The sequence below is a fragment of the Pinus tabuliformis genome, chromosome 7 (genome assembly GCF_031772625.1).
Source record: "Pinus tabuliformis cultivar Carrire ecotype Pingquan chromosome 7, CPIR1, whole genome shotgun sequence".
Taxonomy (NCBI): Eukaryota; Viridiplantae; Streptophyta; class Pinopsida; order Pinales; family Pinaceae; genus Pinus; species Pinus tabuliformis.
Window position 1 is genome coordinate 310,654,992 of NC_142293.1, and position 27,846 is coordinate 310,682,837.

The 27,846-nt window shown below is 38.1% G+C and overlaps 1 protein-coding gene across 3 annotated transcripts in view; it reads right to left on the reverse strand.

The window, feature by feature from the left end:
* LOC149247113 (protein SEMI-ROLLED LEAF 2-like) overlaps positions 1 to 27,846 on the reverse strand; it is a 336,900-nt gene that overhangs the window by 181,259 nt on the left and 127,795 nt on the right. For all 3 annotated transcript variants that reach the window (XM_089458129.1, XM_089458131.1, XM_089458130.1), the window contains exon 9: positions 8,576 to 8,772. In XM_089458129.1, the coding sequence (XP_089314255.1) occupies positions 8,576 to 8,772 (197 nt within the window). The remainder of the gene's footprint in view (positions 1 to 8,575; positions 8,773 to 27,846) is intronic.

The window sequence follows — 27,846 nt, forward strand, 5'->3', positions numbered from 1 at the left end:
GTAGGTATCAGCATCCTACATACTTGTTGACACATTTCCCAAAGATATACATCGTCAAGGGTCTCTATCTTTTTCAGACTTTCATCAAAATCTTCATATCTTTTCGGGAGATTTCCTAGTCAATTCTTCTTGGTCTTTTGGATGTTGATTGCCTTCATCATGGTTGCATAGTTCTCGATCTCTTTCTTCCCCACTCACTCCATTCTCAAGGGTTTCTAATCAGAGTTATTGTATTCGTAGTCAACCACCTCATACTTTATATGAGGACATATTATGTTGATTTCACTCTAGTGTGACTTATGCTTTTTTGCATCTTCTCAGAGGAGGAGATCCTTTTTCTCTTGATCATGCTTTTTAAGATAGAAGTAGTGATTCATGTTTCCAATAGCCATACGACAAGACATTATAAAATTAAATACAAGCATACATACTTCATTTTGTCTTTAGGTCATATAGGCTTCTTCCAATAGCTTCCTTGATCTCATGTTGATCATGTCAACTTTTTTTACTAGCTTCTTTACCAATATGATGTACCTACACCACTTATACAGCAAGTACAAACTAATTATGTAGAAGCACGAATTGATCATAACAAAACTTTTACAGTAGCGGAAGCATTTATAATTTTTCATAACCAGCAAGAGATTACACTCTTAATTACATTAGTCATCTAGACCAAGTTTGATACAAACCCTAAGTCATATCAGCAATTCAATCAAGATTAGATAACTTAAGAAACCATATGATAGACTATCTACTAGAGTTTTTGGTAAACCCTAGATTTTATTAGCATGAATTGCTTCAAATAGGGTTTGATGTAAACCCTAGACTTTTTATCTATAAATTCTCAACACACAATTTATAGATTTAGATGAATACACATACTAGAGAATTTAATCATTACTAGGATTTAGTTACAAACCCTAGATTTCAATCATCATCCTAGAACTTTCAAACTTTGACTAGGGCTTGACTATCAAACACTAGATCCCATAATCTTTAGAAAATTTGATAAGCACATATTTCTAGGAGATAGCCATTATGTATAGACACATTATATAGTTAGACAATACATTGACCAAGACTAAGCTAGGAAAGGAAACATGTACCTAGGGTTTCATTCCTAGGACATTTCATGGCACGGCTCTTGCTTGTAGACCTAACCAAAACTTAGGTTTTTGATTCATTGTAAAAGCAAATTGTATCAGAACTTCAAGGGTTCAAGATTTCAACCTTAATAGGTTAGAGCTTCCATGATCATATCAAAAACTCGAATATGACATCACCAATAAATCAACCAATATAGGAATTTCTTCATTGATAGCCCTAATTAGGTTTAGGGCTTCACACATCATCAATTTATGTCAATCAATGTAGCAATATTTTATCATTAATATCCTTGAGAAGGTTTAGGGATTGACATCTTATCAATATGCCCATAGGTTAGGGTTTCCAAAGAACCTTTCAAGGTTCTTTCTATTTAAACAATTTAGAAATGAATAGGGTGGAAGATTCATCGGATGATGAATTACTTCAAACAATAATCTTTTACGATTTAAGAGAGCTAAACAAGATGAGCGTTAGCAGTGTAGATATAGCAGTGTAGATAGGATTTGACAAAGATAATAACAAAACTTTATAATATAGAAATACCTGTGACTTTTAACAAACCTTTGTGATGCCTTCCTTCATACTCCTTGATCTTTTAGCAAGTCCTTCCTTAGAATAGTTAATAGTGGACGGCAATACATGCTTTCAAGCAAAACCGTGGTACCAAGAATATGCCTTTATTTTTCAAGTTAGATTCTTCTAGAATATATAGGATCAATTTAATTTATTTCATATCTAAGAATCACATGGACTATCTAAAGGTTACAAATTAAACTAGCTAATCTTAGAGATTCAAACATACCTTTGACTTGGTTACTTTAATACTTGGTTACTTCAGATTTTTGGAGAATCATTTCACCTAACTGTGATGACATTGAATCAGTTAGACTTTTCTTACTATGGTAGCTCCAGGTTAGGCAAAGATTGTAGCATCACCATAGGCTGAGACTGGAGCATCATCATGGGCTAAGACCGGGATTGTGACATACTGTGATTCTTCCAAGACTATGATATGCCTGAGACTGAGGTTGTGGTATAGACATCTTTGTATTGTAGATATTTCCTCTGTGACTGTGATATAGACACTTCTATCCGAGACAGTGTTGACTGTGATAGTACTGAGACCCTTCTAACCGAGACTGTGATATATAGGCATCGTGACCCTTCACTGGGATGAACACTTCTTCACAAGCTTTTCTGTGATATAGTTGATCTCCTTCATGCCCTTCATGAACCATAGCTCTGATACCATGTTGAAGAATCTAGGGCAATTCATGATTTAGTGATTCTTCTCAAACTTGTTGATAACAGTTTGTGTTGTCTTCTTCAATTAGCTTTGTTATATTAGTGTGTTCTTCAATTCTTCAAGCAGTTATCAACATGGATGATCAATAATAAAAAAAGTACACAAGATGTTAGCTCCAAGCCAGGGCAAAAACTCTCCTCTTGAGAGTAAAATCCTTGAATCTCTTCTTATATACATTTAAACGAATACCAAGACCCTTGACAAAATAAACACAAGGTTACCTCCAAGATAAGTGTCACTATTCTCTGCACTGCTTGGTCTACAACTTCCTGCCTTGATATCAATGTACTCCTTCTCCTTATGTCTTCTATGTCACTATCTTCAACACCTTCTTCTATCGATTGGCCACAGTCCTTTGATTCTTCATTGGATGCAATAAATATGAGAGAGATCACACCTTAGTGTTGTACTTAGTACTGCCAATGTCTATATATATATATATATATATAGAGAGAGAGAGAGAGAGAGAGAGAGATAGATATATATGCACAGTTCATTAATTGGTTCTGAGATATATATATTACAGTGAGTGACCTTCCGAGAGATATCAATGTCTTACAGACTTCGAAGTTTCCTGAGCTCCCTATAGACTTTCGAGAGAGGTATATAATCGATCTTCTTACTTACTACCAAGAGAAGTATCACCAAGCTTCTTCTTCCAGATTTGTGAGGACCATATCATCAATATTTTCTTACATGCTTGCGAGGACTGTAACACCGAGTTTCTATTAGACTTGCGAAGTATAGAGTACTATCTATGTATTGTGAGAATTCTGAGACCGTGATGCTTCTGAGACTTCACTGTGTAATCGTTCCTTGCTTGATAACTGTGATGAGAAGATTGTTCCAAAGACATGTTTATATATCGAGACCAAACTTCTGAGACCGAGATGCTTCCGAGATACCTACAGTGTATGCATTCCTTTTATCGATGACTGTGATGCGTAGACTATTCCGAAGATGATCCTTTTGACCTTATGTTAACACCTATATATATGAGTCAATGATCATATACCAAGCTGACAGGAGTACCTTAGTTTTGGGCCGACATATCAAGGAGGTTTACTGCATATTGTAGAGCGGTTTTGCATGATAATAGTGACACTAATCTTGGAGCTTAACCTTTGACCTAATGACTTTCATAACACTTATGATGACACATTGGAAATCCTAAAGACATCAAGAAGAAGTCTTTGACCTACGTTAAACACATCTTGCTCATGAAACCCATGATGCAAGGAATAACAATTTTCTTCATAATATTATAGATACAAGTCATAATGAAAACCGAACCTAGTTACTTTTCCTTCAACATTCCGCACCTTGGTAAATTGTAAGTCTTTCTCCTTGCCTATTCATTAAACCTAACATGAGCCTTAAATAGGTCTCTTGGAGGGCAAGCTTTTCCTTCCCTTTGTTCATTGAGCTTTGTCCTTAAGCTAACTGCCTTTCCTTGAGCCTATCCTTGTCACCTCTAAGCCTTAAACTCTGAATACCTATTAGGTGACCTACATAGCGAAGCATCCCTTGTGGTGAAAATCCACTAAAGAGCGGGAGGTTGTGGTTGTGGTGATAGTGAGCCTCCACTGCATAGTGTTGTCCCTTGGTCTAGTCCTTGTCTTGTGAGCCCTCTCACAAGGCCTGCTAGATTTTGAGGCAGCAATAACCTTTGTGGATCATCAAGAATACATGAAATCCATAATATTTCCCTTGTGGTGAAAATCCACTAAAGAGCGGGAGGTTGTGGTTGTGGTGATAGTGGGCCTCCACTGCATAGTGTTGTCCCTTGGTCTAGTCCTTGTCTTGTGAGCCCTCTCACAAGGCCTGCTAGATTTTGAGGCAGCAATAACCTTTGTGGATCATCAAGAATACATGAAATCCATAATATTTCCCTATCCTTACATCCCAAAAGAAAAAGAGTCCAAAATCATATAAAATGTTAACTCTACTCTTCATCTCTTTTACTATACTAGAAGTACTAAATTTACAACGAGCCCTAAGAACCATCATCATCTTCAACACCAGGTTCTCCCCTAGGTTTTACTATTAATTTTCTAATACAAGATCAGAGCTATTTTATCTCCACAGTTTACACAAAATAAAGAAAAATATTTTACCTAAATAAAATTTCTGAAACTGCCATAAGATAAATACCTTTCTATTTTAATTTCTGAAATTAATTTGCAGCAGAAATAACAAGAGAAATCAGACATAAAACAGCATATAAATGACCCAGAACAATCCTCCTACACTTTTATATTAATAAGGAAAATTAGAGAAGAATCAGATCCAAGAGTCAACGATGCAAAATTGGGATGTATTTGCATTCACCTACTACTCTAGCCTGCAAGAAGTTGAGATTGTTTACCCGCACATTACAAGATGCCCAGAAACAAGAGGGAGTGCCAATATCTTTAGTGAGGGCGAGTATAACTCCTAGGAGATATGTTATTCATGTTGCATTGACTTCTTCCATTTGTAAGCCAACCTCTAGTTTCGAGCAGATGAGGCGTGATGCCTTGATGGAGAAATATGTTTAAGTTCATCTCGAGACTGTAACAATTATAGATTTCTAGATGCTAGGTATGGGTGAGTTGCAGAGGGAATAGACTAATGTTTGTGAAAACACTTTCCTCATAAAGAGGGAGTGTTTCAGGTTACACAAAATGTGTGTACACCGTGCTTGAGGGTCCTTCATGTGATCTCTACATGCATGGTGTATGGATGACCCTTGGTTGTTCCATGATGGGCATGCACATATCAAGGTGGCATGCTCATGAATCGCTTGACCTCGTGTGGATGCTTATGTGGCTTACTTCCTTAGAACATTAGACACCTTTACACACCTTGGTGGCATTCTTCATATTGGTCACATCAAGGTTAGTTGTTTGTTAGGAGGACACCTTGCTTCGAAGGAGGAGTGTTGGGCATTCTAAAGGAGCATGTCCAACCCTATCTTGCATAGGCACACTTGGATTGTTTGCATGGAAGCTTGCACTTGACTTATGTTGACTTGGGTTGAGGGAGTGATCATGTATGTAGAGTGGACCCAAAGAAGCACATAACAAAGGATGAGTGTTGGAGCTTTCAAGGCTCTTGGAGAAAGAGCATTAGGCACCTGTCGTCAATTTTTCATGCCTTGGAGTCTTGTTCATGACTTCACGCTGGAACTTGACATGTGCATTTTTGTAGTGTAGTGCTTCATATGTGGTCCTCCACTACGTCTCATATCATAAAAGGAGTATGTATTTCTATTCATCCACTCATCACTCACTTATTATAGAGATCAAGATGTGAGGAGTGGCATGCACCTCTCTCTCTCCTTGTATTCTTCGTTAATGTAATCTCTCTCTATGTTTGATCTCTAGGGTTCTTGAAGAATACAACGAAAAATTCTAGGGTTAGGTTATCTCCCAAATGAGGTAAACAAAACTAGGGTTTAGTGAAACCCTGGGAGAGAAGAAGCATCGTTCTTGTAGCTCTTGTGACAAAAGAAGACTAGGGTCCATGGCATAAGAGAAAGGAATTCTGTGTTAAGTGAAACATCTCCCAACCTTTGAGCATCTTTTGAGAAAAAAATTCTATTGTCATGTGATGGCCTCCAAAATTGTGAAAACAAAGTATGCAATAAACTTACTTGGTAGAATATTTTCGCTATTGGGTTTTTTGCAAATAGCTCTAACTTTATTAAATCAAGATTGATTAGATAAATTACATTATAAATTACTTATGAGTGCTTCCACATATAATAATGTTTGCAAAATTACAGCAAATATACTACTAGTGATGTGTGTAAGCCCATTAGGTTTTAGAAGGTGTCAAAGCTTTAGTGAACCAAATCACCCAAAACAACACAATAAAAAACACATATGCCAAATATAGATGGATAGCATGATTTCCCAAGTACAAAAATGATGTTCAGTTACATAACTACTTATAAGGATTAAAAAGAATATCTCTCAATAAAAATATATAATTGTGGGAGATTTATGGTGTTAGTGCAAGAATTGTTGCACTAATACTGATTGCATTGACGCAAGTTGCTCAAAAAATCATAATAAACATTTATGTAGAAGGGGAGCATGGCTCTCGCATATAACAAAAACGATGGTCCATTACACATTGACTTGTGAGAATTAAGAGAGTAACTCCCAATAAACCTAAGATGTACCATAACAAAATAATCATCTGTAATTCTATGTCAAGATGACAAGAATAAATTCATGTGCATGTGTGTGTGTGTGTGTGTGTATTCTCTCATTCATAACTCATGTGGTCTTAGTTCCTTCACAATGTACAATTCTCATATAAGTGATTCCTTATATTGGCTGGAGGAAATACACCAAAATCATTATATTCAATGAGTCTAAATACTAACAAATGACACCAAAATCATTATCTTCAATGAGTCTAAATACTAACAAATGACACCAAAACCCGTACCTTCCCAAATCTGTAATCCTAATGTGTCTTAGTTCAATTCATATCTGCCTTAGGACGGAGGTAGTGTCAATGTATTTGGCATAAACACTAAATTGCATATGATTTCTTTGCTACACAACTCCCTCTTAAAACTAGAAAATATAGGATAGATATTCAATATTTCTATATTTCAAACTTTATCTGCATTAACACTGGAATGAAAGCACTTAAGAATAATATCATTATCACGAGTATGCATTCAAAAAAATGGTGCAAACTTCAAAGTATTTTAGACACATACCCAATTTTGCCTAGTTGCAGTTTTCTCATGTCAAAATGTTATAAACAACAATAGCCTAAGTTTAACTCAATATGTCAGGACACCGAACCCTTTGGGTTTACATCAAGATGCAAGCTTACCCCTTTATTCGCTACCCAATTAGACCAGTCACCAAACCCACATTATACTTAATTCTGATCCATATAAACAATATTGCATAATCATAAACACTCTTATAGGTCGACCAATACAAGTTAATTAGTAGGTCCGTTTCTTTTATGTGACAATCAATCACAATAGATGCAACCTTCCCTCTATAGATATCTTATCAAATCATATTGCCTATCATCATGCATACAAAGAACTACCATATGAACAGATAGGGTAACAGCAGCCAATATAATCTATAATGGGTCACAAACAAAAAGTAAAGCCAGGAAATACCAAAAAAAGTAACTAATAATTATAAATCTCACGAGTTGAAGATATACTCTATTCCAAGCCATAATGGAACATTATGCTCACACACCTTGGTTTAACCAAAAAATACATGGTCATGGACTTCAGACTCAAAAGAAGGATTTCAACGGGAACCAAGCAACCATGTGAAAAAGAAATCATTAAGGTACTATAGTACAAGAAATATATATATATAAACACAATGTACAAGAAATAAAAACTGCTGAGCCAACAAAGGGTTTCTTCATATACACAAATGTCAACTTTAGAGAAGTGAGCATAATTTATATGAATATTTTACTTCCCAGATCTTTTGGTGACCGCTAATAGTGACCGTAAACTTGAAACCACATTCTACTTCTACTTTATGCCATAATCAGCCCATATTTCCACCAACATGGAGCATGACTACTGATTCAAGATAGGCCAAAAATTCCATCCAATACCCAGTCGAAAGACTCACATACTGAGTCCATCTTCTGAACAAATATCACATCAGTTGAATAGTGACTCAGTCAAAGATGCTCTCCTCACTTATAGAAGGAGGCGAAGAAAATTTCTGCCACGCCTAGTTCAATAGCATAGTGAAATTGCATAATATATGACTTATTATCCGAGAAAAAAAAATGACAAACCTTCACTAACTTTAAAAGATACTTTCAATTTCTATTACATGACATGTTTTGACACTATTCAACTAAGCTCTAGTCCCTTAAAACATGAGTCAAAATCTTGGCCATCACCAAATCTTGGCAATTAGATGTGATGACATCTCTTAATAAAAATGTGTGATATCAACTTCAATGCCTCTCTATTAATCGTTAAAAAAGGGAAGCACCACAATTTTTAGACTAACACTTGCATATTGCCACAGTTGTTCAAAAACCTTTTCCTATTTTGAAAACAATAAAAAAATGCATTTCACTAACCATGTATTCAAATGCTTAGATAAAATACACTACAAAAACATGTACCTTTACTCCTAATAGATTTTGTACCTGTATTCTGCATTAAGTACGACATGTCACGAAGAACAGAAACAGCTAATCCATTCTCAGGAGACCAATGCTTCCCCATGTCAAAGTATTGAAATATTGGTTCTAGGACTCGCCGCACAGTAGTGGTTTCTTTGGCCAATCGCACCATACTTTGGATACAGATTTGAGCCCATACCTTAGGTGTCTCCATCTCCTCCCTAAAATGCAATAACAGTAAAAAGAAAATCATTAGTTTAATTTTGCACCAAGCTCAAATTACTCCTTTAAAACATCAATGGAAAACAACCTACCAACCAATAAGGTTGAACAAATCAATTTATCAAATGCTAATGATTACAAATGCTATTTATAAATTTGTAAATTAGCATCAAATACCACTGTATTGATCTAGACTCTAACACTATATAGGAAGAAAAAATATTTTTCATTTTCCCAAAGAAAAAGGTAATTGAATCACCAATGTTACACAAAGGACATGTTTCCAAGAGTAATGAATGCACTCCAGAGACATAGGTACTCCATGGGGGCATTTTCTCAAGTATCCCTTGAGGGGTGACCCTAGGAAACACACATGGGGACATTGCCATGAAAAAGTGGGTGTCCCCATGAAACAGAGGGTGCCCACAAGTACCCTGAAGAAAGGGTACTTTTAGACTCTCCCTTCATAACATGTATGCTTGAGAGAAAATATAGAAAAATAATAATAAAATAAAATAAAAAAGCCATGTTACCCACCAAAAGTAGGCAACCCCTAGGAGAAGTTTTTCTCCTATTCATTTCTTCCAACAAGCAGCCCCTGAGACCCACTTTGTGGCCGATGTGACATGCCATTCATATCTCTGCCACCTGCATCAGTCATATGTTTCTTCGCCCATTTGTCAAGGGCACATGTTGGAAGGTGGGCTTCTGATCAAAAGGTACATTAATCATTTTGCAATTGAGTGCTTGTGCTTGTTTGTATTTGGCCATTTTGGCATCGATTATGGGATAACTTGAAAGGAAGAAGGATCTTGGCCATAGTATTGTTCCCTCACCTTTAATTAGGGGTTAATTTTCAATCCTAGTCTAGTGGGACCTCCCCTAATGGCCCAATGGTTACAAGAGGGGCACTACTTGGGAAACCATGATTGAGATAGCATAGCCCCATCTCTCCCTATTCCATACTTACCACTTCACATCTCACAGTATGAGCCCCTATTACACCTCCCTTCTTTAGGTTCCACTGACCATTGGTTCTTTGAGATTTCGTATCCACACATCCTCATACCTAGGTAGGGCCTAGAAATGCACCTTGGGAGGTTGATGCAACTAAAAAAAAAAGAAAGGGCATGTGATGGCTACAAGAAAGATCAAAATGGAAAATATGGTTGAATCTTACAAATTAGCGCATGGGCAAAAGCCAAGCATGAGATCTACCTCTATCATATGGCCATCACCCATTTCTTGGGCTCTATCTCATAGAAGCCAAGGAACCCTTGCATGTCCCAACCAATGTTTTTAAAACCGAAACCGGTGACCGGACCGGTCCACCTAATGAACCGGTTTACCGACCGGAACCCGTCTAACCAGGACTAGTTTGGTCTAAACGAACCGGTTTTAAAAAAATATATTAAATAATTAATTTTTAATGAAAAAAACTATTTTTAAGATGTAAAACCATGGTTCCAAGCCAATAGAGACAAAATATGCAAAGTTTGCTCATTTATATACCATGTAAAGGTGAATATATCAAAATGGCACCAAGTGCAATACATTTCATCGACAAAATAGCAAAATACATAAGAAATGAGGCTCTAAATGGCCTATAAAGTCCAAAAACAATGTTGCAAGCTATGAGGCCATTGGCCTACAGTCTACTACAAGTCTACAATGTACACATGATCAATCATCAAGTTCATCACCACTTCTAGACACAAGATCATCATCAGGAGCTACATAGACATCATCTGGTTCAAAGTCTGAGGATGCCTCAGCCTGATCTGCAACCTCAGTATCAATGCCACCAATGACAATAGAAGTAGACCTAATGGAAGCACGAGTTTGTCGACCTGCACAACTAGTGCCTTCCATTGGTTCTTTGCCTTTCCTTGATGTCGCTATTGATCCTAGTTCTGATGCTGCCATATAATCTGCTTCATCCCCCGCTAAAGCCATGTCCATATCAAAATCAGCCTCAAACATAGGATCTTCAGTCTCCTCCACCCATTCTGATGTTGGATCAATATCATCCAACACAATGGGATCTAGATCAGGTGTTTTGCTCATCATTTGGTTCCTCCTCAGTCGAAGGTTGTATTGCACGAAAACAAGATCATTTAATCGTTTTTGTTCCAAACGGTTTCTCTTCTTCGTGTGTATGCGCTCAAAAACAGACCAATTGCGCTCACAACCTGAAGCGCTGCAAGTTTGACTGAGGACTCTAATTGCAAACCTTTGCAATTGAGGACACTGGCCACCAAATGACTCCCACCAATGTGTTGCAAAGAAAAAGACATTAATTAGTAACTTAGTTTATAATTTGAATTGTAAAGAACGTAAACAATTTTAACTTGAGAAGAAAAACAAATTGGAAATTGGAATTGCTTACCTGGTTGGTCCACGTCTCTTGCCATCTTTGCCAAGTTTTTGCCAAAAGGACCACCTGCCATATTGAAAATAGTAAGTTGTCTATGTATGCGCTCCAAGCAATCAATCAATCCAGCTCTGACCTCCCCATCATGTAGATCTCCTAGCCGATTTTGATAGGGATACTTTGGATTCAAAAAATACCAAGCTGCATGTATAGGACGATGGAGTTGATTGTTCCATCTGTTATCAATGATCTCCCATATACGGCCATATTTAGCTAACTTGTCCTTGTAAGCTGCCCGTATTTGCTCCTTTGCCTGATCCATAGCTCATAAATGTAGCCCATGGCCAATCTTTCCCCATCCACCAACCTTAGCACTTTAACAAGGGGCTCCGTAATTTTCACAAGTTCTAGAGACCTTTTCCAAAAATAAGTGTCTAACACTTTCTTTTTGGTGTCTTTTCCATCTGGTCTATGAGCCCACCGAGATTCAGACCATTCTTCAGAGGAAAACATTTTCTGCAAGTTTTTATGTTGACCATTGAGACATTACAACGTGAGGAAGTGAGTTGCAAATCTCGTAATCGCAGGCCTAACAAGCTCTTTGCCCCCAGTGTGTTTCCTCGTTAGGCTCAATACCCATGAGTGGTTGTAAATGTATTTTGTAATGCACTTGGCATGCTCTACAGTTTGTTTTTACCCACTCCACTTTGCCTATATCCTCAAGCATGAGGTCTATGCAATGTGCAACACATGGAGTCCAAAATATGGTCTTATATTTGGTCTCAAGAATCTTTCCAGCAAGAACATAGTTTGAGGCATTATCAGTGATGACCTGCACAACATGCTGCTCCCCAACTTCCTGAATAATGTTATCCAAAAGCTCAAATAGAAGGTTTGCATCCTTTACCTTATCAAATGCATCAACTGATTTCAAAAACATGGTTCCTTGAGGACAAGAAACAAGGAAATTAATGATAGTGTGGTTTTTTCCATCGGTCCATCCATCTGACATGATGGAACAACCTATTTTGAGCCATGAATCTTTAAACTCAACCAAATACTCATCAATGGAAGATCTCTCTTTTTGCAAAAGAGCTCCCCTCAAGTCATGCATACTAGGGCCTTTGAAGCCCTTTCCTACAGCTATAACAGAGTCCCACATAGCTTGGTAATAAGGTGAGCGAGCAGCATTAAATGGGATATCTGAATCATACCACCATCTAGCAATGTATTGATGAGAAGTTTCTTTGCATTGTCTTTTCCAATGTTGATCCAAAGTGGGTTGAGAACTTGGCTGGGAGGAAGTGGGATTAGAAGAGGCAATGTTGGCAGAAGATGAGAAATAACTTTGGATGTTTTTTCTCTTTGTTCCTTTTTATGGTTGGCCAAAAGAAGGATGAACATAGTGAAAGGGGTCATTGGTGGAAGGGATAGAAGAGGAGTCTTGAATCTCATAATCATCATACCGACTCTCTTTCATGGCTTCTAATAATTCCCTTTTCCTTGCAATGTCATCTTGGACGGCCTTCTCCCTAGCCTTATCCTCATAAAAATTTTCAAGCTTGGAAATATATTCTGCCCTAATAGGACCTAACAGTGCATTTGGTGCATCACATGGCTTTGCTTGGCCTCTTATCCCAGCCAAGTGTTGTTTCAACCTAAGAATACCCCCACCTCTAATAGATTTATGACATAATTTGCATATCATTTTTCCATCAGTTACATCACAATGAGCCCATGCACTGTCCTTTCCTTTTGGAGCCATGTTTGCTTGAAATAATAACAATTTGCAAAGAAATCTGCCATTTAAAAAAAAATTGCAGCTAAGCAACATGGAAAACCAAAGATAAATGTAGGAAAACAAATGCACATGCAAGCTACAAAATTTGATAGCATAGAGATAGAGAGTTCATAGCATAGATGATAGATCATAGAAGTGAGAAGTTTATAACACATAAAAAAAATTAATTCATGGATAGCAGTCAAATGAGGAATTTTCAAGTGCAAATCCTTACCTGGAAATGCAAACTAGCTTCCTTAGCCTCCTCTTGAAGATGGCAACTCCACTGACAGCTACACACTATCTCCAAAATAGCTCCAACTCCAACTCCAAGATGACTACTTCAACAAAAACTCAACACTCTCCAAGCTCACAAACAAACTCACAAACACTCCAAATCAGTTGTGTGAGACAAATGAGAGTGAGAGGGGCCTCTTAAAGGCTTGGAGAGGGTGTTTTTGGAGGGAAAACACCCTTAGTTTCCCCCCAAAACCCCTAAACCACAGTCAGAAGTCCGCTTTTTTCACTTTACGGTGGGCGTGCCTAAAACCAGCTGGTTTAGGACGGAACCGGCCAGTTTGCCGGTTTCGTCCTAAACCGACCGGTTTTCACCGGTTAGGGCAAAAAAAATGGAGAAATGGCCATTCAAACCGGATTTTTTGGTCGGTCTAGACCGGCGGCCTTGCTAACCGGCCGATTAGACCAATAACCGGTTTTTAAAAACAGTTTTTAAAACTATGGTCCCAACCCCTGATGGGCGATTTGTTATTTTTGTATTTAGTAGCAGTGGACAAGTGTTCTAGTCTCAGTTTGTGTCTAATAGGCTAAGGAACACGAGATCTCCAAAACCTAGAAAAGGTTTCGCAATAAATGACTTGAAACACCTTAATTAACTTAATTAGCCATAATTAAATATTTCCTAGGTCTAACTTAGGAAAACGTGTTGATTAAAGTGTATTCATAAGGAAGTTCTATTTTTCTCTAGAGACTTCCATGGATGAAGTCAAGATGATCCTAGCCATAGATTAAGATGTAACCATGGACGTTGAGACCCCAACAAGAGATTATAAGAGCAAGTTGAAGGCCTTGGAGATAGACACGGTCAATGAGTTGAGCAATTCGACTACCTAGTTGTAGGTATTCAACAAGGGCGTAGTTGAAGCTAGGGAAAGCATCAAAGCAAGGGATTCACAGAGATTCAGGAGAAAGAGTCCGAAGGAATTTTCTTCAGTGTTTTCTAGTGTCCAAGAGACAGGAAAGAGGAGGTTGAGTTCATCTGTAGAAGAGGTCGAATACAGTGGTGTGAGTTAGCCAGTTTACCTAGTGCAAGTTTACAAAAGAGCCACGTTTCAATTGCCAATTAGCGGATCAGTGTACCGGAGGCAAAGTGAGTGGATTCCGAAGGCAGAGGGAGGCTAGACGTCTAACCTGGAGGCATTTCAAGGGTTGTACAAATCTATCTACGCAAGCAGTGCGCATTTCTGGACTGCAAAGTGAGCAGTTGGAGAAGTGTGAGTTCGCCAGAGAGCCAGATCAGTTGCAGAGGGAAACAAGGGTGTCTTCCAAATTATTTTTCCTATAGTATATTGTTGGAGCTTTGCCACATTGGCAAGCAGATTATTTTTCCAGTAGTATATTGTCGAAGCTTTCCCAGATTGGAAAGCAGATTATTGTACTCATAGATATGCTGAAGAATTAATAAAAACCTCATCTACTACACTAGTTTTCCCTTTGGGGGTTTTCAAGGGACAATTGTCCAAAAACAACGTTGTCTATTTTTTTTTGTGCGCATCTATTTCTCAGTTCTGTATTTTATAATTCCACAGCATTTTTAATTGTGAAGAATGTAATTGTGAATTTATCGTTATTTGTCGAATAATAATTCAAAAGAAAAATGAACTGCTAACAGTTAGAAGATAAATATCCAATAATTGCATTCAAGGAATTTTAACATGGTTTTAGAACACTGAATGATAAATATGAAGATTGAAACACTGAAATGATCCATCCTCCCTTATACAAAGTAGCAAAAAGGATCATATCTCGTAAATGATAATAGTAAATACATTTACATATCCTCAAATGGATCTATATCTTCTGCATATTGCAACTCTCCATCATGAATAAATGATCGGGTCCTAGAATGTAGGAAGTTGCATCAGTAGGCCGGACTGGTGGTGGAAAAATATCCTCAAGTAGGTTGAGGTGAGTCATGGCATTCAGTGTCAGGTTCAAGTCAGAGATCTCAGGCTCCACATCCCACATCCTGCTCGGACCTTTTTTATACTCTGGTTCAACATGTGATAGAAGACGAAGGTTGGAATGAACATAAACAAGATCCTCAGCCTTTGCCGCTCCCATCCTGTTTTGCTTCACTGAATGGATGAAGCCATATGTACTCCAATTCCTCTTAGCTGATGAGGAACTAGCAACCTATGATAACAACCTGGTGGCTAGAGTAGAGAGATGAATGTTATCCCAACCATGGAAGTCCCACCAAGTAATAGGATCAAGATGCCCTCGATCATCCATAGCTATTGGATCTGAAAAGCTACTAGTAGACTATACAAACCTTTCAAATTCTTGGCAGACTTCCATTGCAACTCCCATATCTCTATAAATTTTCCTCAAAGCTGTCTTGTATCCTTGTACCACTTCAGAATCATTGTTTGGTGTTGTTCTATCAGGTAAAGACAAAATTTTAGAATGATAGTATTTACTATGCACACATTGACACAGTGATTTTGGACTAATGTCCCTGGAAAAACCAAATGTGGGAAAACCGGTGCAGCAAGGGAGGATTTTATTATTCAACAATTTTCTTGTACAACAAGATGCCAAACTGGCTTACCCACAGATAGACAAACTTCCAGCACTTTCCTAAACCCAGCATAGGCCCTACTGACCTTTGCTACAGCCTGAAACCCTCTGCGTCAACCTACAACCTGAAAAACCCAATGTGGGAAAACCGGTGCAGCAAGGGAAGATTTGATTATTCAGCAATTTTCTTATACAACAAGGTGCCAAACTGGCTTACCCACAGATAGACAAACTTCCAATCCTAAACCCAGCGTAGGCCCTATTGACCTCTGCGTAAGCCTGAAATGCTCTGCGTAAGCCTGAAACGCTCTGCGTCATTCTACTGAGGCTTTGCGTAGCCTCTCTGGGCTTCTGCGTCACTCTTGCAGCCTTTGTGTGGATGACACAAGCCCATCTGGCTCTGCGTCTGCCTCTTCTGTGCTGATCTCCCGTCTCTTTGTTTCGTACTTGCTGCTTCCTGACTGCTCTCTAAACCACTAGTTCAATTTCTCAACAAACCCTACTCTAGAAATTGAACTGACTGGTTTCCCTCAGTGTGTTCTCCAAGTGCCCCTCAAGCCTCCTCTTATATTTTTTTTGTTGAAATCTCAATGGTCGAGATTAAGTCCCTAATCAAAGGCTAAGATTAGATCTGTCTTGATCCAGGTCTTTTGGACCATTCTAACATGGATTCATATTAATACACATTAATATTTTATTTTCCCTAAGTTTAGACTTAGGGACTCCATTAAAAGTATTAATTATTTTAATATCTGCTGATCTGTTTAGAATATGCCCAAACCCTTTCTGGGTATTGGAGATCTCATGTGCCCCAACCTCTCACCAAATTTCGTGGCTAGAGCACATTCGATGCTACCCCAAATCAACACTCCCTCTTAGCGAGGACTGTGCTCTATCAATACTCCTCATTGAGTATTACTCTGATCATCTGACATCGGTACCTGTGCTGATGCTAGGCCTCCCTGCCCAGCATCCTCTGCATTGCTGCATCCTGTACTGCTACCCATGGTTCTACCACTGTCACTGCTGCATCTGTACGACAACTCCCTCTGCATCCGTGCTGCTGGTGGTCCTTTCTCCTAGCATTGCATCCGCATTGCGCCTTCCTCTACATCTGTACTGCTATTGGTCCTTTCTCCCAACACTGCATCTGCACTACAACTCCCTTTGCATCTGTGTTGTTGTTGGTCCTTTCTCCCAACACTGCATCTGCACTACAACTCCTCTGCTTCTGTGCTGTTATTGGTCCTTTCTCCCAACCCTACATCTGCACTGCAGCTCCGTCTTCCTCTTCATTCGTGCTGCTAACACATTACTTCTGAAAGGGGTTCTTTACCATCCCCTTCTTTTCCCTGAAGTAGTCAAATTTTGACTTTCCAAGGGCCTTGGTGAGGATACTACCACAGTACCACTTGTTCCCCTGTATGAGTGTAGCTCAACTATACAACTCCACGTTGGACACAATCTCTGACAAAGTGACACCGGATATCAATATGTTTTGACCTATCATGAAATATTGGATTCTCAGACAGTTTGATGCAACTCTAATTATCACACATGATCCTGGTCACCTCCATATTTCTTCTGAATAGGTTTACCAGTAGTTTTCTAAGCCATATGGCCTCACACGAAGCTGTGCTTGCTGCCATATATTTTGCCTCAGACGAGCTCAGAGCCACAGACTTCTGTTTCCTACTACACCATGAGGTTATTCCTGATCCAATGTTGAAACAATACCCAGAGGTACTTTTCCGATCCACTGAACTTCCTGCCCAATCCGAATCAGTGAATCCACTCAATTTGATATCCTTCCCCTTGTTGTACAAGAGCCTATAATCAACTGTTCCCTATAAATACCTGAGAACGTGCGTGGTTGCTGCCCAGTGAACCCTCTTTGGTTCCATCATGAACTAACTGAGGGTGTTGACAGCGTAGCAAATATCTGGCATGGTATTGACTAGATCAATGTTGTTAAAATCACGATATTATCGCGATATTATCGTATAATCGCGATATTTTCAACAAAAAGATAAAATCGCACTTAGTACTTGGATAAAAAAAAATTTGCCTGATTTTTTGGGAAAAAATCGTGGAATTTTTTTTTTTGTTTCTTCTTAATTGTTCGAGGAGGAGGATGTGACCCAAGCTACCCCTGTCACAAGTAGAGGACATCGTCTACCTCCTGTAGCTCCTAGTTCTTCAGCTTCTAGAGCACAACAAACTCCATAGTTTACTGCGGCCTGCCAACTCCATCGACATCTACATCTAGAGGGGCAAAGGAAATCAGTAGTATTAGACTTTAGTTATTTGGTTCATTTCATTGTATATGACATTATGACTCATGATATGAGATACATTATTATATTTTTTTTTGATATTTTGAGGTTGAGTTGGGACTTAGGAGTCAGGACTTACTATTAAGGACATGATTCACTGTTATGTGTGATTTTAGCACTAGAAATGATATTAAACATCTTATATATTAGTTCTTTTATCATATTTATGTGTCAATGTATTTATTTTATGTTGTGGATGGTTTAGATATTAAAAAAAATGAATATTTTTGTACCAAACAATTTTTTCTCGATTATTACCGATTTTTTTCCGATTATTATGATTTTTTCCTTGCACCGATATTATCCTGATAACGATTAGTGCAACATTGGACTAGATACATCAGGGACCCTATGAGTTGTCTGTATAGGGTGTGATCGACATCCTTGTCTTCTGATGCATCAATCTTCTTCTAGTTGGTGATCATTAGTGTAGCCATAGGTCTACAGTCTCCCATCCCGAACCTTTTCAGAATTTTTGTAGCATACCTTCCTTGCCCAAGGAAGATTTCTCCTTTCTACTCCCAAACTTCCAACCCTAGAAAATAGTGCATTTGTCCTAGATCGTTCATATCGAACTCTGTGGCTAGATTCTTCTTGCAGTCTTCAATGAGCCTGGATGATCCTGTCAGGAAGCGATCATCCACATATAATACTAAGATAAGTGGCTCGCTCTGTGCGACCAGATAGTAGAGATTCAAATCTGCGTCACTCTTGACAAACCCCATCTTTTGCAAGTAGCCATCTATTCGACCATACCACCCTCATGGTGCTTGCTTCAGCCCATACAAGGCTTTCTTTAGTCTGCATACATGAGACTTCTTCTCATGAGTTTCAAAGCCCTCTGGTTGTTCAATGTATACTTCTTCTTCTATTACCCCGTTCAGAAATGACATCTTGACATCCATTTGATGGATCTCCCATCCCATCTGGGCTACAAGAGATATCAAGGTCCTAAAGATGTATACCTGGCTACCAAGGCGAAGGTTTCCTCATAGTCAATCCCTTCCTTTTGAGCATACCCCTTAGCCACAAACCAGGCCTTGCATTTTTTAATACTGCCGTCCGCAGCATATTTGATCTTGTAGATCCATCTTGAACTTGCCACAGATCTGTCTTAAGAACTTGACACCACTTCCCAGGCATCGTTTACCATTATGGAGTTATACTCCTCCACCATTGCATCTAGCCAGACCTGATGCTGAGCTGCCTCTTTGAAGCTGGTCGCTCTCCATCCTGAGCTACTAACACCTAATACCTGTCTGGCTGTTTTCGCTCCATTTTACTGTTCCTTGGCTCTCCGATGAAGTTCTCTGCATATGCAGAATCTGACGAAGTTCCCTGCTGGTTCTTCCTCTGCCAACAGGTGCTTTCATTTGCTCCTCTTCCTCATCCTGAGAATCTTCCAGATCTGAGGAAGGATTTTTCACTTCCGTTGGTTGAAGAGGCATCAACGACGGATCCTCTTTCGATTGCTCCTTGGAAGGCATTTCGCGGGATCTTCTGAAAGCTCTGTCCTCTATGAAATTTACATCTCGTCGTACTACTACCTTCCTGCTCCCTGGAAGATAGATCCTGTATGCCATAGCATTCTCGTTATATCCTGCCAGATACCCCTTTTTTGCGACAATATGCCAAACTCCCAAATATCCTGAAATGACTGACTTCAGGGGTCTTCCTAGTGAAGACTTTCTTTGGAGTAATCTTGCCCAATGCCCGATGAGGAGTCCTGTTCTGAACGTAGACAGCTGTGTTGCATGTTTTTGCCCATAGGAATTTTGGCATATCCTGATCATACAACATGGCCCTAGCTGCTTCTACAATAGTCCTGTTTTTCCTTTCTGCCACCCGATTTTGCTCTGGATTGTAGGGAGCTGTCCACTCTCTACTGATGCCCTCTTTAGCGCAATAATTAGTGAAGTCCTTATCGATATATTCTCCATCATTATCTGAGCGCAAGACTTTTATTTTCTTACCTGGCAGATTCTCCACTAGAGCCTTGAACTCCTTGAATCGACAGAAAACCTAATCCTTGGTTTTCAAAAAATAGATCCAAGTTTTCCTCGAGTGGTCATCAATGAAGGTAAGGAAATATTTGGCGCCGCTGAGAGCTTTGACGGACATAGGTCCACAGATATCTCAGTGTATCAATCCCAGTGTTGTGAAAATCGCGATCAAATCGCGATTTAATGAAAAAATAGCGATTTTTATTTTTTGCCGATCAAATCGCGATTTTTATATGAAAAAATCGTGGTAATTTTTTTTGTCGATTTTTTTAAAAAAAATCGTGGGGGGTCAGGACAGCACGATTTTATAAACTTTTTTTTGGTTTTTCATTTGCTCATTTGGACAGTGGCGCGCGCGGAGGGAGGAGGAGCTGTTGGAGACAAGCTGAAGAGGGTTTTCAGCCGAATCTAAGTGCTTAGAGGAGAAAATCAAGAGGAGACCACCGATTTCTCCATAGAAACGGTATGAGGATTAATTTTTTTTTTGTTTTCATTGTTTAAAAACATTGTTTTTGTATGTTTTTCATTGTTTTTGGTTGGGAAACTTGGTATGGGCACCATTTTTCTTTTGTTTTCATTGTTTTTAAAGAATTTTTTGTATTTCTTCATTGTTTTGGGTTGGGTAACTTGGTATGACTATGGGAACCAATTTATTTTTTTCATTTTTTTTAAACATTGTTTACGTTTTTTAATTTTTCATTGTTTTTGCCATTTGCTTGGGTAACTTGGGTTTGGAATGGTTGGGTAATTTGTGTTTGAAACTTTGAACTTTGGAATGGTTGTTTTATATTGGGTTATGGGTAACTTGAATTTTCATTCAATCATCAATGTAAAAATTAAAAATTAAAATACTAAATTGTAATTTGTAAATTTGTAACTTGTAATTTTGTAAATGCTAAATTGTAATCCTAATCCTTATTAAGTTATTTTCCCATAGGTTCACAACTGCACCAAAACACCATTCAAGACTTCAAGTTTGCAACTTCAAAGTTCAAAACCAAACATGCCAAGGAAATTGGATCCTTTCTGAGAATATGTTGTACCTCGTGCTCCGAATGATAGACAAAACTTGAGTTGCAAGTTGTGTGGAAAGGAGATGTATGGGGGGGGTGTACAGGTTGAAGTTTCACCTTGCACAAATCCCTGGACATGATGTGGGGCCCTGTATAAATACAAATGCTGAACTTATCCAAAAAGCGATGAGAGCATTGGAAGAATTAGAGCAGACTAGAGAGGCCAAAAAAGAACTCAAAAGGCAACTAAAAAGGTCAGCTGAAGGAAGTGGGCCAAGTGGCACTCGTTCTACTGCCGCATCAGTCAATCCGGTAGCTGCATCATCATTTTTTGTTCCTCGAACCACACCTGGTTCATAGCCATCTATTGGTTCAATGCTAAAAAGAACTAATAAAGAACAAGCTGACAGGTTGATGGCAAAATTTCTCCTCTGGAGTGATATTCCTTTCAGCATTGTAAGGAATAATCCATTTTTCCAACCTACTGTTGATGTTATTTCCAGTGTTGGCCTGGGGTACAAAATCCCTTCTTATCATGATTTCAGAGGTCGGATTCTTCAAAATGAAAAGCGTGACTGCACCCAAAGATTGGAGGATTTTAGGGCATCATGGGCACAAACAGGATGCACTGTTATGTCAGATGGTTGGACTGACCAAAAGGGGAGAACCCTTATAAACTTCTTGGTTAGTTGTCCCAAGGGGACTATGTTTATCAAATCTGTTGATGCATCTGCACAAATCAAAGATGCAAGAACTTTATGTGATTTGCTGGATGTGTTTATTTTGGAGGTGGGTGAACAACATGTTGTCCAAGTCATAACGGACAATGCTGCAAATTATGTTGTTGCTGGTAGAATGCTTATGGAAAGGCATCCTACTTTATTTTGGACACCTTGTGCTACCCATTGTATTGATTTGATGTTAGAGGACATAGGGAAAATTCCCTTTGTCAAAGATATTGTTGACTCATCAAAAAGCATTGCAAAATTTATATATAATCATACATTTGTGCTTAGCTTGATGAGAAGATTCACCAATAACAAAGAGTTGGTGCGCCCCACCATTACACGGTTTGCCACGAGTTTCATATCTCTTCAATCTTGAATTCTATGTGGGATGTGAAGAGAATGTTTCTTTCAGAGAAGTGGCGTGCTTTGTCAATGAGCCGCAAACTAGAAGGAGAGGTTGTATGCAGACTAGTTTCATACCAAGAAGACTTCTGGGCGGGAGTGCAGGAGGTGTGCGCCGTTACTGAACCTTTGGTAAAGGTTCTTCAATTGGTTGATGGTGAGAAGCCCGCAATGGGCTATTTGTATGAAGCCATGGATAGGGCCAAAGAAGCCATTCGGACCTACTATGATGATAAGGGAGATGATGGGTTTCAGAAACAACTCCTTCTATGGGGAGTAATTGATGAGGGATGGATCATGGAACAACACACTCCATCATCCCATTCATGCTGCTGGGCTTTTCCTGAACCCTGCATTTTCTTATGCATGTGGGTTTGATTTTGATGCTGAGATCATGGATGGATTCTTATCCTGTGTCTAGAAGAAGATGGTGCGATCTCCAGAACAACGTATAGAGATCTCTAAACAAATTGAGACATATAAGATGGCAGGTGCCACATTTGGCTTTGAGATGGCTGTCACTGATAGGACGATTAAAATGCCAGGTATTTTTTAGTTTGTAACTTTGTTTCAAATTTCATTGTCTCTTCAAATTCCATTTTTTTCTTATGTTTATTTAAAATTTTATTTGTAATTTTGTTGTAGATGCATGGTGGAAAATGTATGGTGGTAGGGTACCCCTTCTGCAAAAGCTTGCCATTCGCATCCTCAGCCAAACATGCAGCTCCTCAGGATGTGAGCGCAACTAGAGTGTATTTGAAAAAATACACAACAAGAAGCGCAACAGGTTAACACTTAAACATTTAAAATATTGCAAATTTCCAAATAAATTTTTGAATTCATTAAACAATATTTTTTGATAATTATTAATTACTATTTCATGATCTTTGTACAGGTTGGAGTCCCAGCGACTTAATGACATGGTCTACGTCTACTACAATCTTCGATTGTGGGTGAGGCAACTTGAGAGGACACCTGATGTGGATTCCATCTCATTGGATGGGATTGACACCATCGCTGCATGGAGGGTTGAGGCCGAGAGGCCTCTCATGGATTCTGCTGATGATTGGTTAGTGCAGGATGTAGTGGAGGGGGAGGAGGAGCCGGAGTAGGAGGAGGAGCAGGTGGAGGAGGAGGAGGAGGAGGAGGAGGAGGAACAGGAGGAGGAGGTGACACCGCCTGCCCGGGCTACCACTGCCACCAGTAGAGGACGTGGTCTACCTCCTATAGCTCCTACTTCTAGTTCTTCAGCTTCTAGAGCACATCAGAATCCACTGCCATTTCCACCAGCACGGGCATCAGCATCTACATCTAGAGGGAAAGGGAAAGCTGTGGCATTTTCTCGCAAGAGGGGCAGAGGAAATCAATAGGATTAGACTTTTATTTTATTGTATATGACATTATGACATGATGAGATACATTATCATATTTTTTGTTGATATTTTGAGGCTGAGTTGGGACTCAAGAGTCAGGACTTACTATTCAGGACATGATTCAATGTTGTGTGATTTTAGCGCTAGAAATAATATTAAACATCTTATGTATTAGTTTTTTTATCATATTTATGTGTCAATGTATTTATTTTATGTTGTAGATGGTTTAGATATTAAAAAAATTGAAAAAAAATGAAAAAAAAATGAATATTTTTGTACCAAACGATTTTTTCCCGATTTTTCCAATTTTTTCCGATTCGTTCCCCACGCCGATTTAATCCCGATCGTGATTTTCACAACATTGTGCATTATGATGTGATATCTGCAGCAGTATTTATTTTATGTTTGTTGAAGTAATTTCATGAATAACTTATGATGAAATAAGTAGGAAAAGTAAATCAGTTGTTGCAGTGATCGAATTTTCACATCAAGGGGGGTAGTCCCTGAGGTAAATGGATGAGAAAGCTTGTGGAACACGGGCTCTAGGAGATCTTAATGATGGACAACTTGACGAATGTAAATGGGTTTTGATTAACTCAGATGAATAGATTAAACGCTAATGTAACCAAGACACGACCACAAGATAGAAACAATTATAGACCAGTGCCTTTATGCTCAATTAACTGTAGATTAAGTAAGAAAACAAGCTATCCAGAACAAATTTCCAATATGTGACGAATAGTGACAATCAGGTATGATCAATACAAACGCCCAAAACTTTAACATGCAAGAGATTTCAGATTTAAAATGATTTTCATTTACTGCCCAAATCTAGATTCAATTAACTTTCTCCAATAGTCAATATGACTTCAAAAAATTTATCGCACTTTGACCATAGAAAAATATGAGAATGCATTTAATCACCAAATAACACTAAGGAACTTCAAATTTTAATTTTAATTATTCCTTAGACGAATTGAAGAAATAAAATAAATCAAAAGGGTTAATAAAATAAAAAATTTAATGGGCCAGAGGCCACATTAAAAAAATATTAACGTGAATGCGCGAATCCCTTTGATTTAATTCCTTAGTAATTCTGAGGTCACCAAAAACTTTAAAATTCTTAGATTTTTTAAATGTTTAAAAAAAATTAATGTTTAGATTTTTAAGTTTTTTAATTTTTAGATATTTTAAATTTTTAAGTTTTAGAATTTTTTTTTTTATTTTTAAATATTTTAGATTTTTAAATCAAAAAAAAAATCATAAAATAAAAATGAAATGAAAAACCAAAAAAGTGAAAACCAAAATCGATTTTTTTTTTAACTTTTAATTTTTAACGAATCAGACTAAAAAATATAAAATCAAATTTAAAAATTAAAAGGGGCCTAACCAAAGTAACATAAACAACAAAACCAAAATTAAAATCTAAACGAAAATACTCATAAAAGAACTAACGTAAAATAACTATAAACGAGACCATTCACATTACAAAAATGAAATAAAAAATAAATTAACCCTAACTAAATAAAAATAAGAACTAAGCTAAAGTATATATATTAACAAAGAAAAAAAAAATCCAAAGTTTTTATGTTTTGCAACTGTTGTGTGCAAGTTCTAATGGCAGAAGGAGTTCGAAGTTGGAAGAATCGCAGAAGGGAGAGCTACTTGGACGGAGGGGAGACTAAGGACTCGAGAGCAGACAGCGAGGAATGGCCAGCGCGCAAATGGAGGGTTTGATGAGCAGCGGAGATGCATGGAGATGGCAGCACGCTGGTGGAGAGAAAGCTGACGAGTGTGGAAGGGAGCCGCAGAAATAGAAGGGAGCTGCAATGACAGCAGCGGGGAAATGGAGGCTTGAGGGTAAGGAACAGCGGAAGTGGAGCAAAGATGACGGCTGGATGTGGGGATCTCGGGTTGCAGATCGACGCGGAAGGGAGAACGCAGAGCAGACAGCAAGGGTTCTAGAGCTGCAATAGAGAATGGTGGCAATGACGAAGTCGCGAGGAGATTTTCAAGAGTGGATGAACTGTAGCAAGCAAACTATGGACAGTAGAGAAGAAAAATTAGGGCCATGAAAGAAATTCAAATTTTCCAGAAACCCTCAAAAAGACTTCAAAATTTTCTGGAGAAGAAGAATGCAGCAGAAAATCGAAAACCCAAGCAGCAAAAACCAACAAAAAATGGTGGCCCAGAACCTCTTTAAATCCACCAGAAACTCTTAAAGAACTTCCAAAAAACTTAATTAAAATATCGAATCTAATTGCTTCAGACTTGTGAATGAAACCCTCACGAAATTTCCAGATTTGAAAATAAATAAATTTAAACCCTTGGACTGCAAAATCTGGATATGATCCGTGCAAAAAAAATGATGCTGATGAACCCCAGAGATCCAAATCTTACTCTCCAAGGCCTAGATCTGGACTCTACACAGTTTTCTTTTTAAGATCTGTAGCTGCAAGACAACAATAAAACACCCAAACGATATATACAATGACCCAAAAACCCAAGTCAGAAAACTGAAAATAATTACAAATCTATGTACATGATTAGCATATCTATCAGATCTGGAGAGTGTGAGTCCAACTCCGCTCCCAGATCTGATAATCTAAAACTCTCAACAGCCAGATCTACCAATTTCACACAAAAAAACAATAAATTTTTTGACTTTTAAAGGAGGTACTAAGCTCAAAACCCTTCATGCATCACTCATAAAAAATATCTTATGGTAAGATCGAGATCAAATTTAAGCTGGGGTCTTCAGAAAACATGGATCGGGAGTTAGCTGGTTCAACCGAAAACTTCCCCAAACATCTGATGATCTAAAAATCAAGACTTTCCTGCACAATTCAATTCAACCATCAATATAGAGCGAGAAAACGATAGTAAAATTTAGATAAATAGAGATACCTACTATTATATTCAAAACTTAAATTATCATTTAAACCCTAGCAACTGAGCAAGATGCCTGTACTCAAATCGCTCTTCAGAAAGCTATCATCAATGGCTAAAAAGAAATCTATGCATGAAGATGACACATCTTACAGTATTTCCACAAAGAGTAACACCAGCAGAAATTTGACCCCAAAGTCTTTCTTTATTGCTCATTAAAAGATTACAAAAGAGCTTTTCACTTAGTAAACAATCAAGAGATCGGAACATACTGACTGACAAATGACCTCCTATTTAAAGATAAATCCTCCAACGGCTAATTCGAGTGATCCTCGTCAAAGCAATCTCAACCGTTGATGAGGAACAAAATTCCTTTTAATCTCATCCGTCAAAATTTTAAATTCTTGAGGAAATTCGAAATTTTCAATTAAATGCATTTTAATTAATTCAAAAATTAAATTTTTGAATTAATTTCCTCAAAATTCTGACTTTGACTTAACCCTAAGGACCAAAGGTTTAATATTTAGCGAAATAATTAATGTATCTTAGTCCCTAGACCTCTTAAAATTTATTTTTTTAAGGACCAACGAATTTTGCCTTTGGAGAATTTAAATTTACCTAGCACCTAGAATTAATCAAATTTTTGGCTTAGGATTTTAGTTAATTTTGGCCAGAAAATTTAATTAATTAACCTATGTGGGGATAAATTATTTTTCCAACCCTCAAGACACTTTACATAATGATTTTCACATTTTTTACATCTCAAGGGGGAAAACTCATCTAAAAAGGACCCTCACAAACTACCCAGTTCTGCGACACAAATATAATCTAGCAGATCAAGCAATTTGTAATAAAATACCCTAACCAAATAGTTAGAATTATTCCCAAATCACTTTTACATAGACTCGATTTAGAACACTAGGACTCCCCTAAGATCCCAGTGATAAAATCCATTCCGGCTTTGGGGTAAGGCTGAAGGAAAACTCTGCCGACCATTCGAGAATGAATCGGTAAGACAAAAAACCTCCCAGAATGTAGATCGTCACTAGAAAAGTAGGTTTACCTAGGTGGTTACATACACGACATAGATCTGATGAGATTATTTACATTATACACATGCAAACTGGGTTTACATTATAAGATGATGATCAAACTGATGATGATAGCTGGATAGCACGAACACATCGATCACGCACTATCCCTTTTGCGAAAAAAGGGGTTGTACTGCTATGGGTCGTTGACGCGTAGTGGTCAACAGGACCCTAAGTCTAAACTTAGGAAATTAAAAATATTAATGGATATTAATCTAATTGTGGTTGTAACTTCTAGAAGAAGATGAGGATCAAGCTAAAATG